At 32.9% G+C, this 17808-nt stretch overlaps 1 protein-coding gene across 2 annotated transcripts; it reads right to left on the bottom strand.

Annotated features, from left to right (window-relative positions):
- Positions 1 to 4002: 4002 nt before the first annotated feature.
- LOC149555908 (uncharacterized) lies at positions 4003 to 5875 on the bottom strand. 2 transcript variants are annotated; one of them, XM_089830004.1, is made up of 4 exons: positions 5595 to 5875; positions 5389 to 5487; positions 4583 to 4728; positions 4003 to 4409 (listed from the first exon to the last, which is right to left on the bottom strand). In XM_089830004.1, exons 1-4 carry the CDS (start codon positions 5832 to 5834, stop codon positions 4406 to 4408), a joined length of 489 nt encoding a protein of 162 aa, XP_089686130.1. In that variant the 5' UTR covers positions 5835 to 5875; the 3' UTR covers positions 4003 to 4405. The 2 variants fall into 2 exon arrangements, with proteins under 2 accessions (XP_089686130.1, XP_089686129.1); XM_089830003.1 differs by having other exon boundaries at positions 4588 to 4728.
- Positions 5876 to 17808: the final 11933 nt, after the last annotated feature.

Below are 17808 nucleotides of genomic sequence, written 5' to 3'. Positions count from 1 at the left end.
TCAACATTTGATCTTCATGATCTGCATAATTTGTTGTCAAAAACAACAAAAAATTTGGAAAAAAAAACATTACATTTTTGTAAATCTGGAAAAAAAAATAGTTTTGACTTTATTCCCAATGGATACTAGGTCCCGCATACTCAATAACACATCGTTAACCATTACATCCATCATTCATTTGTGGCTTATGAGGATGCCTGTAATTGAAGGTTGACAACATCTATCGTTTTTTTTTGATAATAATCAAATCAACTTGACGGGCTATTTTTTAAGTTGGGACTCATAACAGAAAATCGAAAGAAATATAAAAATTGCTTTTTCCCCATTAAAATTATTCATTTGTTTATCTCGGAATATCTTGATCATAGAATCAGGGCACTTCGGCCATGATAGACAAACGAAGAAATATTTTTTAGTTTACAGATAGCGACTAGAGTAAGAATGACCTATAAGCGCGCGGCAGATACAGTCTTTTGTCCTCACTAGTTGTCGTTGTACGAAATGAAGGCCGATCCTGATGCAGAAATAGCACAAATTGCGTTGAATGTTTTTATATTTAGTAGGTACGAGGTCTCATTGACGTGGGCTATAAGTTGAAAGTAGGTAGGGATATGTTGAAGTCTTCTTAAAAAGAAATCATGAATAAAAAAATATTTTTAAAGTTATTAATAATTTAATATATAATTTGTATTGATTTAATGCGGTGAAAGGAAAGTATCAATAATCTCTATATCTATATTTTTTATTTTTATTTTAATAAATTATAAATTAGAGTTGAGTTTATATGTTAAATAGCATTTCTAAATTACATTAGAATAATAAATGTCTAAAATTAAAATAAAACATAAAGTTGTAAATATTTGTAGTGATTTTAAATTTTATATAAATCTCAATTATTCATCACTTTAAATAAAAGTTAGGTATGAGGTTGCATTGAAGTAGGTAAATTATCTATTTATGATAAATGATAAGAATTTAAGTATAGAAAAATAAGTGTAAGTATGAAAATTTGTAAATTTAATATAGTATGAAATTTTGTATAGACTTGATATTTTAAGTTGACATTGTCTTTTATGGTTATAAAGTTATATTTTTAAATTTGAAGTGAGTAAACTTGTAAAATATCTTTGAATTTAAAATAGTCAAGTTTAATTATTAGGGTAACTTTATTTGTTTAGATTAACTTGACTACTTGGTGGGTTAAGCCTTATTGGCATCTCAACTCAACTTGCTTATAGTTTTGATGATGGAGTGTTTGGAGGGGAGGATGAATTTTTTAAGGATATCCTTTTTGGAGTTTATCTAAGGCGAAAGAGTGTATTGGGGAGTGAAGGTAGAGGCCCTTGGTAGAGATTTATTTCAAGTTTGCATAGAGGGTTTCTCCTCCCTTCAATACGAGCTTCTTCGGTGGAGGTGATTTTTAGTAAATCAACATGTGTATTGACCTTAGAGTTTGTTGAGGGTGTTGTATCTTCTCTTGTTGACCTTGCTTTGAGTCCAAGGGTTTTAGTGAATCTCAATGTGGTGGAGGCTTGTAGTGATTCAAGTTAGCAAATGTATTATAAGGGTTGTGACAATTGAGTGTGTTGGTGTCCTTGCTGCGAGTCTCAAGTTTCAATGGAATTATGCATTGTTGAGTTTTGCTAACAATAATACCATTGAGATTATGGAAGAAAGGCATATCTAAAATGATATAATCGGGTCTCCTCAAGAGGACTTGTTGACTTGGCTTAGCAACATGCTTGCTAAGAGAATGCGTGACAGTCATCCCTATATTGTTATTGTCAAAAGATGGTACTTCGAATTTGGAAACTAAGAGGTGTGATTGAGGTAACAACTACATTGAACAATTTATTTTCTTTTTCTTTTTTCAAGTTGGAAGATTGCTTAAGGGTTGTTCTTGAGATCCTTGGTTTCTAGGGATGGATAACTTCTATTTTAAGAATTGGTTTTTGGGTTTTAATTTAGTGAATGATTCCATCCTCAAGCTCCTTCGATTCGCTCAAGGCTATTATAGGCATTTTCAATTGAAAGATTCTTTTGATGATAACATATATTTTTGGGTAGTATTGTGCTATTGATTTGAACATCAAATTCAAGAAGTTTGGGTTGTTTGCTTGATTTAAGTGTATTTGCAAAATATAATAGAATACTCATGTGATCTTTATCATTTAAATATGGAATATGGCAATTTTGCTTAGTGTGCCATTCTTGCATATTGGACCTTGCCATCACTACTTACTTGAGGAATAAGAACCATAATTGTTTGGAGGAAAACATACAAGTGGCTACAATTATTGAGAAGGCAAATACTAATGTTGAGGTTCAAAAAGTTTATCATAGGGGCAAATTTTCAATTTTAAGTTCTATGATTGATACTTTTTTAAATGTTTAAAAGATTGAATGAAGGTTCTTATTGTGTCTTATGCAAGGTTGCAAAATAGATGCCTTTTGACAAAGGATATTTGTATTGTAGTAAAGTAAAAGTCTTTAGAACAAGTTTTTCAAATAGTCTCAACTTTGGACTAGTTTCATAATTGTATAATAATAGTTTCTTAGTTGTATAAAAATATTTGATTAATAATTGTTTAATTGTCAAATTTATTGCTTTCATAGTACAATGTCTCAATCCTTTTAACATCTGAACTTAATCAAAATAATTTATAACTTTTATATCTCATAAATGAAAATTGAACTTGATAATAAAATAAGACAAATTAATAATTTAAATTTTAATATTAATAATTTATAACTAGAGAATTTGTGTTATACATTTTTAATCTCCATTAATATTCTTATATTGTACATTTTTATCTCTATATCTCATAGTATAATTACGTTGACCCTTGAACAATTGAAACAATCTAAGTATAGCAAATAATAGATATTAATATTATTTTTCTATTATTTGACATTTGACATCTGCTATAATTTTTTTCTAAAATTACATGATCAAACTCAGCTAGAAGCTTGGGCACAAAAAGTAAATTTTCACACGAAAGGAGCATCCAAGCTGTTCGCCGAGGGCACGATCCCAGCCTCATCCCTTATGATGTCACTTGATCTTTGGTGAGCTCTTTGCGAGCCATTCAACTTCACTGGTAGACCAAAGACCCATTGACAACCTAAAAAAAAAATCAATCAAAATTTTCAATTCAAAATTCTTGTACAAATTTATACTAGCCTCAACGACTATATTTCATTCATAAAAGCTGTAGGACCTTTTAACAATTTTGGCGTACGACCCTACATTAGAACTGAGACCTTTCTGGCACACACACATGCGTAGATCCTGTTCAAGCCTAATCTAATATAACATCATTTCAGCTATAAAAATTATTATGACGGTGTTTAATTACCATCTGTACAGGATTTCAGTCAATTTGGCATCTCTGTAAAGTTTGTATTGGTACAATTTTTTTTAAGGTTGATTAATTGGTTCAAATATGTAATGGTAAATCTGGTGAGAGATAGTCGATATATTTTTTGGATGAAGGTAAAGCTGCACCTCATGAAAAAAGCTTCCGATAAGCTGGAATTTGAAAATCCACCTAACCATATATACACTTAGAATAACGAAAAAATAAAAAACGGTTTACAGAGGATTTCCTTTTGTTCTGTTTATCTTAATTCAAAAATTGTAGTTTCAATTTTTAATTTATGTTATGTTTTATTTTAAAACTTTTCTTCAATTTAATGAATCCTTAGTCTAAAGTTGAAAGGTTTTAAAAAAATTAACCTGGAAAGTCTTATAGAACTGTAGATTCATATTTCTGTAGTGCTCCTAAATCGAATAACTAAAATAATAAGCGCATTTAGTAAATCAGACAACAGTTTCCAATAACTGCACTCGAGGAAAGTTAAAATTGTAGGAGTTAAAATATCTATATTGTGGATCATACTTTGTATCAATAATGATACCTATTATTATTTTATTGTATATATATATATATATATTTTAATGGTGTTTGTTGGGAGGAGAAAAATAATTAGATCATAGAGTTTCAAAAATACCAATAATCATAAATCATAAAATAAACCATTATTAGATACAAACATATTTGTAAACGGATATAATGGTCTAATGAAAGACATTAGGCTAACCATATTCCTCACGTTCAAATTCTAAACCACTTACTACATTTAAATCGTACTTGATCTGATTTGCAGGACATCATATGAGGCGCTAGCACAAATTTTATTTACAGGAAATATTCTTCTAAGAGATTTCTGTCTGCCACAGAAAACTGAACTTTTTCTTTTAAAAATCCAATTAGATGAGCTGATTAAATCTGCCAATTCTGTGAATATATTGCTCGATGATAGATCGCCACGAGGTGACTAAGGATCTAAAGAAATCTTTCATATTTCTATCCGCTGCGTTCAGGCTTGGAAGAAACAGGAATCACCTGCTCATGCAAAACAAAGGGGGCCATTAACATTTATAAACAGAAAAACAAGCCTAATTATTCACCACACCAATCCAATTAACTTATTTACATTACAAACAGAACCAGCGTACTAAAACTAATTTCTGAACAGGGCTTCTCGAATTTTTATTTATTTTCAATAAATGACGAACCTCACCGTGTCCTCACTGGCAGGAATCCAGTCGTTCATAGCAGGGTTGCTCCTTACATGAATCCTTTCCATATCTCCATTGTCCTGGTTACCCAGACGGAAATATGATCCACCATCGTAATCCAGCTTTATATATCCATTTCCAGTCTAATAAGCAAAAAACCACAAACAAATTAATGGATCCTCAATTGTTTTACAATCTGAAAACAAATTAAGAGAGATTTATTATGAGGAAGACAAATTAATGGATCCAATTGTTTTACAATCTGAAAACAAATTAAGAGAGATTTATTATGAGGAAGGAGCTGAGACTGATCGGAAAACATTAAGCCTAAAAATCCTTCACTCTGCACTTCCAGAAACAAGTGCTATTATAGAGCTTTAGTGCACGCATGAAATTTCTGGACTCAAGTGATCAATCTTTTTAACATTTCAAATCGCTTTCCAGATCTTTTAAACATTTCAGATTACTTTTCAGAAATGTCAGATGGACTCACATATTTATATATATGTTCAAATAGTACTTCCAAAAACGAGAGCTTTCATAAATTTGCAGTGCATGAAATCTCTGAATTCAGCAGGCCAGTCTCTTAAACATTTCAGATCACTATCCAGAAATGTCATACACAAGTATACACATTTTAAATATATTAAAATAAAAACTGACTCTTTCAACCAGCTATTTTACGGCAGTTCAACCATACAATTTTCCATGCCCTACGCTTAAATGCAAACAAAATAAATTAAAACAGTCCTTCGATCCTTTCAAAAACACATTAGGCCTAAAAGAAAAGAAAGAAACCTCACCGTGTAATGAATCTTTCCCTCAGCAATCAAATTCTGGTAATAATCCGTCTCCACAAATTCCTCTGGCAAAATCTCTCCCTTTGCCGAAATAAACACAGGCTGGAAACCCTCGAAAACAAAAACAACATTAAAATAACCAAAATGAAAAGGCACTAAAACCACAAAATACACCGAAATCCATAAATAAAAGACGAATTTTCCCTTACTTTAGATCTAAGCTCCTGAAACTTGACAAGCTCAGGGATGATCTGGTCCTGGTCACACGGATCGTCGACATAACCGTCGGCTTCATCAGAACGCTCGCTTCGATCAGGCTTTCTATGGCGCCTGGGGGCCATTGCATCAAACTGAGATTGAACTTCCGCAGCGATTCTCATCTGCTGCTGCAAGTCAATCACTTCATCGCTACGGCTCGGCTTCTGTATTGCAAATCCACCTTTTCCCATTTTTCATAAACTATTCAAATTCCCTACCCTGAATTGAAATTGTTCTCAATCCAATTCCATCTCCTTTTATAGCAACACCGAACTGTTCGATTTATTAACCAGATTGAATGAGCTTTAGCATCCGCTCCGAACCGGGATTCTAGAAAATGTATTATTTGCCCATAGAAATGGAAGCTGGTGCGTTGAATAGTTGCAGGAGAATAAAGTTGGCATCCTTATCCACTTCGTGATGGTGATGATGACGTGGCCTCCAATTCGTTTGTTTAATAAAAACCGTGGGCGGGTGATGTATAGACAAAATATTAGGTGATGATTCTCGTTTTGTCACATACTATATCCAATCTAAGGGATTTGGATGTATTGCAACTTGTTGGATACTCTTCTCCTATATGATTGTTTTGTTCCAAGCATGATTTGTCCACCTAATTTCTTAGTTTTATGTGTGTTTTGACTCGGTTTAATGAATACACATTTATGTTCTATTGAATAGAGCAAGTCCATTTCTAGAATGTTGCCCTTTTATGAATCAAAGAGTTGAAAGGTCTATTGTTTCAACTATGTTTTTTTGGGAAGATATGAATGGGTTTTGGATTGATATGTAGGGAATAGGATTGTACAAGAGCTCCTTCGGAGCTAGAGTCCCTGGCTTTTGTTTGAAACAGAAGATCAATTTGTGTCTAGAACAAAATGTGCAAAATTGTGCCATGTTTAGTTACAATTGGATTATAGCTAACTACATAGTAAGTTTTTTCAATATTAGTTTCTTAAACGACAACTATTCAAATACTTTGAAGATTGTTATATGTCCTTATTGTAATAGCCGTGGTTAATGATACAAGATTTATTACTATCAACATCAAAATATTTTTAAAAATTTCAAAATACATTTAACTTATATAGATTCACCTTTTAAATATTATAAATTATTTACTAGATTTATGTAACTTAGTTATTATTTATAGTTTTTTATTCCTATTTAATATTTAGTATTATAGTTTTAAAATTGACATATTAAGTAATATCATAACAATGTTTTAGGTTGTAAAAATGTATAATGGAAAAATAATACAACAAATTTGTATTTACGCTCTCTATATTAATATTTTATTTTAATATAGTTAAATATAAAATTAATTTGAAAATTATGGATATAGTTTTCTAATATATTAATTAATGATACAAAATTTAAATGTGAACAAAAATATTTAATATATTCCAAGCAATAGATTTTGATAAGGGACCTTTTAAAAAATTCATTTAAATAATTGTGCTTTTATAACCTTTAGTGAAAATTTGAATAAGAGTTATAAAATTTAATTTAATTATTATAAAAAATATAAAAAACAATATTTTGGAATTTACAAATTATTATAAAGATGTAAGGTTAAGAGTTTAGTGTTTAGATTTTAGGGTATTAATAAATTATGTAATTTTTTCTAATAGTCTATAATAGTTTAGATTATTATCATATAAAAAATAAATCAAATAGTGGAGAGTTCTTCATATTTGTTTGCAATGAAGAAATATGACTCTGTAAGTAATCCATAAACTTTTGTAGGGACTGCAGTGTAATAAATTAATGTCAATCTAGTGCAATAAATTAATCATCACGACCTTGTGACAAGTGTAGTGGATACAATAAATGTAAATAAATGAAAGCTTATTGCCTTCTAAATTTTTATACCATTTTTCACAATTAAATTTTTTTTTACCCTTGTGGAAAATCCATCCAACCAATAGTAAATTAGAATTTTAATGACAAAAAATAATTGTTTAAGATTTGCATATTGAAACATTAGTTTCTGTCAGTTTGGTCTAATATAAAGTAATTATGTGCCATCACCTTGCCTAGGACTAATAATTGAGCATGTTCTAAAGTTGTGATAACATTTTTTGAATCAATGTCTAATAGCCTTCCTAATATTACAATAATAGTTGTGATTTAAAAGTTGTTATTGTAGATGTCTTTATGAATGAAATTATTTCTTAGATCTAAAAACAACAAATCATGTGGTGCCACATTATAGCACTAATAAAGCATGTCTTAGTGCTCAAATATCAATCTCACTTTTTGGGGTCTTTTTTGGATACTTTTCAAAAAGCATGTCGATGTGGCATCATATTTAATGATATGAACTTGAAATCTTAGTTGTAAGTCGGGTTACTATAAAAAATTGAGAGTGATTTGAAATTTAATGAAAGATTTTGAGAAGTGCGTACTTAGGGTTCTCAACTACTAGGTCCTCTCTCTAATCCCTTTGTTTGTGGTAGTTTACTTTTGTAGCAATTTTTGATTTAGATGTATGCTTCCTCATCATGTTAGGATTTGCTTAATGTAATATTAGAGATGTAGATATTTATATAATCTTATTTTCTTTCCATAAAAAAATGAAAAAGATACAAGTGTATAGTTTAGAATTTTTTTCTTTTAATTCTATGTTATTTTACATAGATATCTTAATTTATTGTCTTAATATTCAATTTAAATCATTAGGTGTATTATTTGATTGCAAACTTGAATATATCACTTGAATTTACTCTACTTGTTACCTTCACCACTACATTGTAGTATCGAAGGGTGAGATCACATGCACTACCTCATCCCAAATAATGAAAATCCTAACATATTTGTCACAATCTCTTCATCATTCCTTTAGTTTATCTACAAGTTCTTAATCTTCACTCAACATTCTGGTTGATTAAAGAGGTCAAAAGTCAATGTCACAATGTAATGCCCCACATAGAGATTCTTGGAACAAGGATAAATAAAAGCCTATATATATATATATATATATATATATATATATATATATATATATATATATATATATATATATATATATATATATATATATATATATATATATATATATATATATATATATATATATATATTACAAGTATGGATGCACACGACAATCGACATACGAGGATCATACAGATTGCAATAGAAGACTTAACCAACAATTGCAACATCCAATGAATCTCCAGACACCACTACCAAACTGACATGCTCAAACAGAAAATGAAATCCAAAGACAACAACATAACATAAAATCTTTGATTTGTTGAGGCATGAAAATACAAGTAGCTCAAAAGGGTACTCAAATTGCCAAAATGCGTTCTTCAAAGAACAATAGAGACGCCCCCTATTTTCTGTGTGAGAGAATCCCAACAGACAGTTTTGCATGAGGAAGTACAACATGCCACTTGAGGAACTACCCTCTCGTACAAAGAATTGCTTGGCCCAACAGTTAAAATCATCACACTGATGTCGAGGCTCGTGCGAGGAAGTACAAGATACCATGCGAAGAAATGCAAGCTTGTGTGTGAGGAAACGTCAAGTCTCGCGTAGGAGAGTGTACAATCTTGCGTAGGAGAGTATAATCTCACGCGAGGATTCACAACAAGAAGCAAGGTAAACACAAGATGAGAAGATAAGGAAAACAATTCCTCCACACCAGGGAGTACCAAATCCAAAAATCGAGGCTTAGACACTTGAACACAATAACTGCAAGACAGAAATTGCATCTAACCATCTAAAACATAGCAATAAAGGAACATACTGAAAGCAACATCGCAATGAACAAACATAACAAAACTCATGTGTCGTTCCTTACAACCATAATAGCATCATGAGACCTCGAAGGTCCTAGCCATCCCCCGCACGTAACATGCCAAACTATCAACTAGATAGTCAGAGTTGTCTTATGAGGGCATCACTACTAAAGTGTAATAACATCATAAGAACAAGGTAATCTAACATGCTAACAAGTAAAGCAATAGATATTCCAACTAATCAAAACACATCATCTAATCATATGCTAAACATCATAATACAAGAATGCGTCAAATAAACTAACATCATCTAAACATGATATCCATGCATTCCAATGAAATCATAAATCACAAAGAAGCATACTCCAAAATCCCAACTATACCAAGTGAAACATCAAGCACCGATCGCATTGGAACAATAGACTGTCTTTGTACATCGGTCCTTAGTAGTGGTAAAGGTAGCTACGCCTCCCAACCACGTGAAAGCCGTAGGTCCACTCCAACCATGTTGATGGAGATAATGAACCAACCAAAAACACACAAAAAACAAACATCCATGGCTAACACTCACATTGGACAGTAAGATGACTAAAACTAAGATCATGAGACTATGCAAGTACTAAAAGTCCTAGTTAGACACTCAATGGGCTACTATGTAGGGACTCGCTTGGAGGGGAAATAGCTTGGCATCAGGTAGCCCAAGCTAGCATGGTGCTAAATCAACTTCCCAATGGAAGGCTCGAGCACTATGTCCTCAAACTTAAACAAGTGGTCACACATTTTATTATCTTAACTTTATTACTCAGTAATTTATTTAGTTATCACTTGTTAAGCATTCTTTCCACCAACTTGGGAAAACTCACCAAGGTTGTGGTTGAAGCCCCTCCATGAAGCTACCCTACCCTACCCATACTCATCCAATGATGAGTGCCTTGGGCATGCATATTCCCAACCCAACTCCAAAAGACATAACTCAATTGAATTACCACCACGAGTCCAAGCCTCACAAGTCACCCAAAAAATGCACATGCACATGTTCGTGTGTGGGCGCACCACCATCACAAAAGTCAAAACACAAGAAAAAACACTCAACTGAAAAAAAGCTCAAGAGGATGGATGCGACACACATCCCAATGCAACGTAAAAGTGCAACAATGGTTTGAGATGATCCAAGTCCACGACCAACATCATGCCAAGAAAACCCAAAAATTTGGGCGGCACAGAAATTGAGGTAAAAACCTCAAAACTCAAAAACTTTGAAATTAAAACCCATTTGGTCTTACGGAACAAAAGCCAAAAAAATCTAATAAAATTCAAGTTCAAACACCGTATGCAAAAATGACCAACATAACGGTGCAAAACCCCGAACCCTCATCCCGAAAATAGGAAAATGTTCATACCTGTCCAACCGGGCAGAACTAGGAATCATAAACAAAGGGGAACAACAGTTCTTAGCCTTCTAACATACAACTACCAAAAATGGAAGTAGAAACGAAGCTGAAATACAAAAAGGGAAGAGGCCTATCTAACAACCAAAAAGGCTAAAATGAGAATGAACTAGATAAAATAAATATCTCGTGGAAGCTGCCGACAGTTGTGGCAAACCAAGGTCTCCCTGAGCTGGATCCAATGAGACTGACCTCGCGAAGATCCCACACCCGTAGCTCTAACAACAAACATAAACACAATCCTCTAGAAGAGGATTTTGGAAAAAGCTCTCAAATTTGTAATTTCCAAAAGTGAGGAGTGAGGAATTAATTTCCTCTTTGGATACTTATTCACTTTTTGAATGAATAATTTATTAGGGTAAATAACCAGGTAACTTAGTTAAACCCTGTATCAACCCAAACGAAAATAGGCTATTCCACGTAATTAGAATTCATCTATGGAAAAGCTACCAGAAATTAAAATCAATTAAAATAAAGTTCGAAAACCCAAAATCATAGAAATTTCCTTAACAACTTTTGCGACAATGTGAACCTCTAAATGCATAGACATGTTCACAAGTCTAATCACATAATGCAAATGAGTCCAAATTTATCAAGTCATCGAAAGGTTTAATTAAAACACTTAAATAAGATACATCGACTATATAGGGATGACATTGGTAACATATAAATAGTTGAATCACTAACTCCACGTGCCACTGCTAGGGATATAAGTCCTGCACACTAAAACACATGATCACGTGCAATTGCATATAATAACATAGCTGGAGCAATAAATGCATTAAATACCTAATTTAACCATTTATTCAAATATATTGAAATAATTCATTTACATCACTCACGTTCACATAAAGCATAACAAAGCAAGAATGAAGTAAATCACCATAGCATTAAATCCAACATATAACATAATCAGAGATATGTCTTAATATTGGATAACCAGATATCATCATAAACCTAGTGTCATCTCAAAATGGCATCATCATTCAAATATGATCAACTGAACAACATAGTAATCTAACATCTATGATACTGGAAATCAAAGTATAACATATGATCATCAGGTCATCTCAAATGTAAAAATAACACGAGTACAAGTATCTCTCAGATCAAAATATAACAAGGTACAAACTACAAACACGAAAGGCACTACACACATTGAACTATCTACGATCTTTGTTCCCTTTTTATTTTCTCTATCTTAGTTTTATTTTTGCTATACCTTTATTTTTTAGGTTTAATTTAAGTAGTGGTTGTTTTAAATCCCATCAATTGTAAGGTGTTATTTATTTTCTTACATTTTGGTAAATAATGTATCGTCTTAAAATGGATGCACTTCATATTGAGACCTTTTAGTCCTCCTTAGTGTGGTTTTAGTCTCTTTCTCTCTTCTCCCCTTCCATTTCATGCTTCTTCCTCATCTCTCACTTTTCAACATGGTCTTCTAAATGTCGCTTTGCTACCCTTTTGACCATATCTCTTGATTAACTTATTATCTCTTAGTTTCATTTGCACAACCCTGTAGGCCTTTTTGAGGCTTGCTTGTCCCCTCCCTTGGGTCTAGGTTGACCAGGTTGACCTTGTCCCTAGTGGTTGTGGTGTTTGGGGCCCAAAATACCTCGAGTTTATCAATTAATTTAATTTAATCCCCTATCAGCTCGAGTTGTTTTACTGCCTAAAAAATAGTATAAAAGGAGGCTTGGGGGCTTCATTTTCATATCTCATCTTGGTAAGACATCTACAAGAAAAGAAGTAATCAAGGTGTTCTTCTTCAAGCAAGCATCTTGAAGCATTCAAGTCTTAGCATCTCCTTCTTTCAAGGTGGTAGTGCAATTTGGCTCTAAGGAGAAGATCTATTATTCTAATCTATTTCAAGATTCTTCTATTGATGCATGAGCATCCTAGGGTAGTCCAGAATCCTATATGCAGGGGCTTCGAGTTGAGATTTGTGGAGTTATGGTTTGCGTAGTTGGGGGTGTGTTTGATGCATATTGGTAAACCTTGTCCTAAGTGCACATAATGATTGCAATAATCGTCTTGAAGTTAAGAGCCTTTTTTGGTGGTTACTAGTAATGTGTTCCTGATTTACTCATAGACTTTGGAGATTGTATTTGTGAGCTTCAATCCGAGGGAGTTGGCATGTGTGCTCTTGGATTTGGATAGTTGGATGGCATGTGGACCTATGTCTATGTGTGCATAATTTCATGTTATCATTTGAGTTAGTTATGCTTTGTAAACTTGGGGCTTGTCCTAAGTGTTTAGCTATGCCACATATTTAATGTTTGTTGCCAAGCTGACTTATGGCTTGAGGGTGTATTTAATATGAGTGTTTATTTAATGTGTAACTTGCTAGACCAACCTGTGGCTTAGTTTAGTATAAGTAAGGGGGTCTTGTCTTGTCTTCAGATATGATTGGATGGTGGAATTCAACATAGAGCAGTTAAGATGAGCGAAGTCTGGCAGAGCTAGTAGCTAAGTGTGGGCTTGGAAAACAAGAAGGTTGTTTGATGGCTTTTGAGCACAAGTTTATATTCTTCTTAGATTTCTCTACCGGATTGTGGATTTGGACTAGCTAAGAGTTTGGATCTTGTGAGGTCTTGCATAATTGTGATTGTAATTGTTAAAGTATTTGTCCCTAACCCGGAAGGCCTTACAACCAGGCATGTTGGATGTAAATATTATGATTCTATAATGAGAAATAACATTGTTGTGGATCTAAATCTCTATGTTATTATATATATTTCGTTGTATGATTATTTGCTGGGGGCTAGGACATCTCCTTTGGAGACTCTCCTGCCTTGTTTTGCATCATCTATTGTTCATCATGACATGTCATACATTTCCATACATGAGGTTTTGGCTTCTTTGATTTCTATATGGTTTCTTTGAGTCAAAGCTATTACACTTACATACTTTATCACATATCAAGTGCAATTGTATCAATGAGAGTAATTGTATCTTTCATTTGATATTATTCAGTATCACTACATGCAAGCATTTCCTTTATCAATTATATTTCATTCCAAGATTGATTCCCCAATCTAGGAAAGCCCTCACCCAACAAACAACAAAAACCCTTCATTTTCTATGTGTAGGAATAGGATAGTTGGATTTTGCACGTGGATCTTGAAATAACTCCTTGAGAGATTCTTGGAGAAGTTGGTTCAAATTTGGTACAATGCCCCTTGTACATGTTAACCTCGTAGGAATTTGACCCTCCAATTTGACCTAGACCCTGCTGCTTTTTTGAACGAACAATTTCTAGGTTTTGTTCCTCTCATCATTTCATTCAAGAATTCTACAGTCGGATATTTAGAAAAAGGTCAATATCTGTGATTTTCAGAGCTAAAATACATCTTCTACTATGATATTTCAATGTGAGTCTTTCATATTTTATTTCCTTACATATCTTTATCCTAGATTTATATCTTTATTGGGTTGATTATACACACTTAGCATCTAGATCTACATTATTTAATTAATTACTTTAATTTTACTTACAGTTTTTCCTACAAGAGCCAAAGAGTGTATTTTCTTATATTGCACTCTCCTTTATAATTCAAATTTAGAATTGGCGCCCTTTCTCCTTTGGGTCCTAGCTAATCTAATTTGGGTTATAAAGAGGAATCATATTTGGACATTCCCTCTTTCCTTCACATGCATTTTTTGAATGACTTAGTGACATAAAGTGGAGGTCTACATCTTACTAAAGCACTTCCATTTTACCCCTAAAAAAATAGTATTTCCACAAAAAAAACTGCACATTTCTATTTTCTAATTTCTTACAATGTGTTTATATTGCCTTTTAAACTATTGTGTTTAGCTTATGCCCAAAAGCTCATAGGAGCCTTGAATCTTTTTTGACACGTGCAAGTTGAAATATTCCTTTTCCCACCAGGAATCCCTCTCTTTCATTTGCTTCCTATGAGGATCCTATGTTATTTTTAATGCTGATATAGCCAAAGGTTCCAAATAAGAATATTTAACTATGTGACCAAATATATAATACTCACATCATCACTCCATGAAATATATAAAATGCTTAACCTTTATTGATTCATATTCATAAAGTACACCAAATTTTTTGGCTTTCTTTCTACAACACAAGATCTCAAGCCTTCAATGGTATTGTTAAGTTTCAGGATTTGCACCCTATTGAACTGATTATGTTTAGTAACCCTTACTTAACATGGGAGTCATTTCACTATGTGAGACCGGATAATGAAATGAAACCTCCGGATTCTAGGCCGGCTCCTATTGGATTCTTCAGTGATAATCTCTACAACCCAAAGACAACTTGCAGGAAAAGGTAAGAAATGACTGAAAACAAACCTAAAACCTAAAATTTAAACTAAGGAGGTGATACACCAGAATTTAATATGAAGACGTAACACACATGTAACCGAGAGGATTAAAAAAAACTTTATGAAATTACATAAAACACAATTTTATGTAAAGGCTTGCACAAATGATTTAGGATAAGGTTTCAATACTGAAACTACAAAAAGGAGGGTAAATTACTACCTCACTTTGACTAATTTCACTTATAAACACATATCATAACCTGCAGGTAGACTTACTTTTCTACAAAAAGGTGCTGGAATGAGACAGAAGATAGGGAATAATGAAAACATTCACAAGTTAACTTATCAAATCATTCAAAGACACACACATAATTTGTAGAAAGGAAAAAGGCTTAACGATTTACTCCATAATGCATAATCACATTGCTGTCATTGGTATTATTTCTTCAAAAATGTTGAATTACAGACCCTGTAACAAAGCTTAGGACTCCAAAAGATGTCTCATAAAATTTGTCATAAAATCAGAACCCTTTTAAAATGAGTTCACAAACTCTAATAAGTACAATTTCAACCCTTGGGTCGAAAGCAGAAATCAAGCCTCCAAAAAGGGAGTCAAAACTTACCAAGAAGATGATTCACTTCCTAACAACTATACTAAGTCATAATGAGACCCATGACTTATGTCAAAATTCCTCAAAAATGCTCTAAATGGCCATAAAGATCTCCAAAATACTTGGTCAAAGTCTAAATTCGACCCAAAATGAAATCCCTACAATCCCTTCTTATGGTTCAAAATATTTGAAGTACCAAGTCTTCAGTGAATCTTTCTCTTCTTTCTCCTCTTTTAAACACAGGTCACACTTATCCACCTGTTCTCAATGCTAAAGATAGAAAACAAAGGAAACATGTTTAAAAAGGTTTGCAATTTTAAATAAAAATATAAAATAGTTTATAAAGTCACTATTATATATATATAGATTTATTTTTATTGATTTGCAACAAGAAGTAAGTGTTTAAAAACACTTATAACCCATGTCAATATACAAACTTTGTGAAAAAATAAAAATGGGAAATAAACCCATTTAAATCCCCACGGACTCCAAAATTCATGAAATGGAGAAAGGGACTCTTGATATATTGTTTTGCAACCCTAAAGTTGCTAATTTGTGTTTCACGTTGGCTGGAGATAATGTGAGAAGGAGTCGGCTAGGGTTTGCTGGAGGAGATTTTATCAAAATTTTCATGATAATGCTTGTTGGAGCATTCAAATCAAATTATTATGCATGTTGTCAACTATGACTTAGTGTTGGAAGCATGTTTTTTAGCTGCTTTTATCATGTTGTAGCCGGAAACCACCATTTTTGGAGTCGCCATTGTGGAGGATTACGTATTCTGCATTTTTCTTGTTCTACAATGAGTTGGAAACACGTTTTTTGGTATAGCCACCATATTTGGAGATCATATTGGCGATTCTACTCTTGCTGTTTGATCAGTTTCGAGCCACCAGAGGTAATATATTTGATTTTTTACATCTCATTTGACAATGTTGACGACTTTTGCACTTGATATGTCGTTTCCATTTGCTGGAATTTGCATGGGTTCCAACTGATTATCATTTTCCAGCAAATTCGTGCATTCTGGAAATATTTTTGTTGCTAAAAATTTGTTCTTTCCGTGCGAAAATCTTCCAATTGCACGAATTTTTTCCTTAAATGCAAAACAAAAAATTCTTCTTCTGAGTTTTCTACACGTCGCCATTGTATTTTAAGAAGGATTTGTCATGAGAGAATGCCTTATTATGCTATGAAATGCTGATATGGGTTTTAATGTTTCATGATTTCATTTGTCCATTCCATGTGCAAAATTTAAAACTCTTGCTGTTACTTCTTGTTATCACTGTGATTTTGTCGTGTCTCAAGATACATGTTGTTATGGCTGCATATTTTACTGGTTGTCTGGAAAGAGTGCTCCATTATTTTTCAAAACCCGAATAAGGTTTCACTGTAAATTACATCATACAACTATTTCTTCCTTGTTGTGCCTTCTAACCCTTATACTGCTGTTGTTAATGTATTTGCTGTGGGTTTCTTTATGAGGTCTGTATCAAGACTATTCCTTTGAAAATTTCACAGGCCATTGGTAGAGTAAAGGAGATCTTCACTGGTTCTTGAGCCAAACAGACATATATCTTACCACCTTGATCTAAACAACTTTTAAGGCTGAGTGCCTGAAGTAGTTATTGATATGAACTACATTGTATGAGTTTAAATCAACCATTTTCTCACAAATTCTGAATGGTGTTTCCTTAATTAGATATAAGAATTTTCGCAGCCTTCATTCTCATTCATAACTGGTAAGCTGGTGTAAAATTAAGCCAAAGGGTTTGCTGATCCTTCCCACATGGTCATATATGCATGTACCAAACTCAGCTCTAGCAATCTGCCATTCCTTTGATCCATTTTGTCTTATTGGGAGTGAAACCGACGGTTCATCATGACTATAATGAGATTTGTTCTTTTAAAATTTTAAACAACTTTTGCTTTATCACGGTTTTCAAGCAAAGCTTGATCAACTAGAGACAAATATCTTCGAACTTCCTTCTTGCACAAATCTTAAAACATTACATGCAAATAGTGGCACTGTGGTATCTCCATACTGATCTTT

Source organism: Cupressus sempervirens, chromosome 5, assembly GCF_028749045.1.
Source record: "Cupressus sempervirens isolate cs-2001-9-10 chromosome 5, ASM2874904v1, whole genome shotgun sequence".
In the NCBI taxonomy this organism is placed as follows: Eukaryota; Viridiplantae; Streptophyta; class Pinopsida; order Cupressales; family Cupressaceae; genus Cupressus; species Cupressus sempervirens.
This window is presented reverse-complemented; position numbering and strand designations above follow the sequence as displayed.

Bases quoted from the DNA above. Each gene is read 5' to 3' on its own strand.
- LOC149555908 (XM_089830003.1), bottom strand. From the start codon at position 5,834: ATGGGAAAAGGTGGATTTGCAATACAGAAGCCGAGCCGTAGCGATGAA. The intron at 4,729-5,388 runs GTGAGGTTTCTT...TTTGCTTATTAG, and splicing joins AGGGAAAGATTCATTACACG to ACTGGAAATGGATATATAAA. The intron at 4,410-4,587 runs GTGAGGTTCGTC...TTGCATGAGCAG, and splicing joins TTCCTGCCAGTGAGGACACG to GTGATTCCTGTTTCTTCCAA.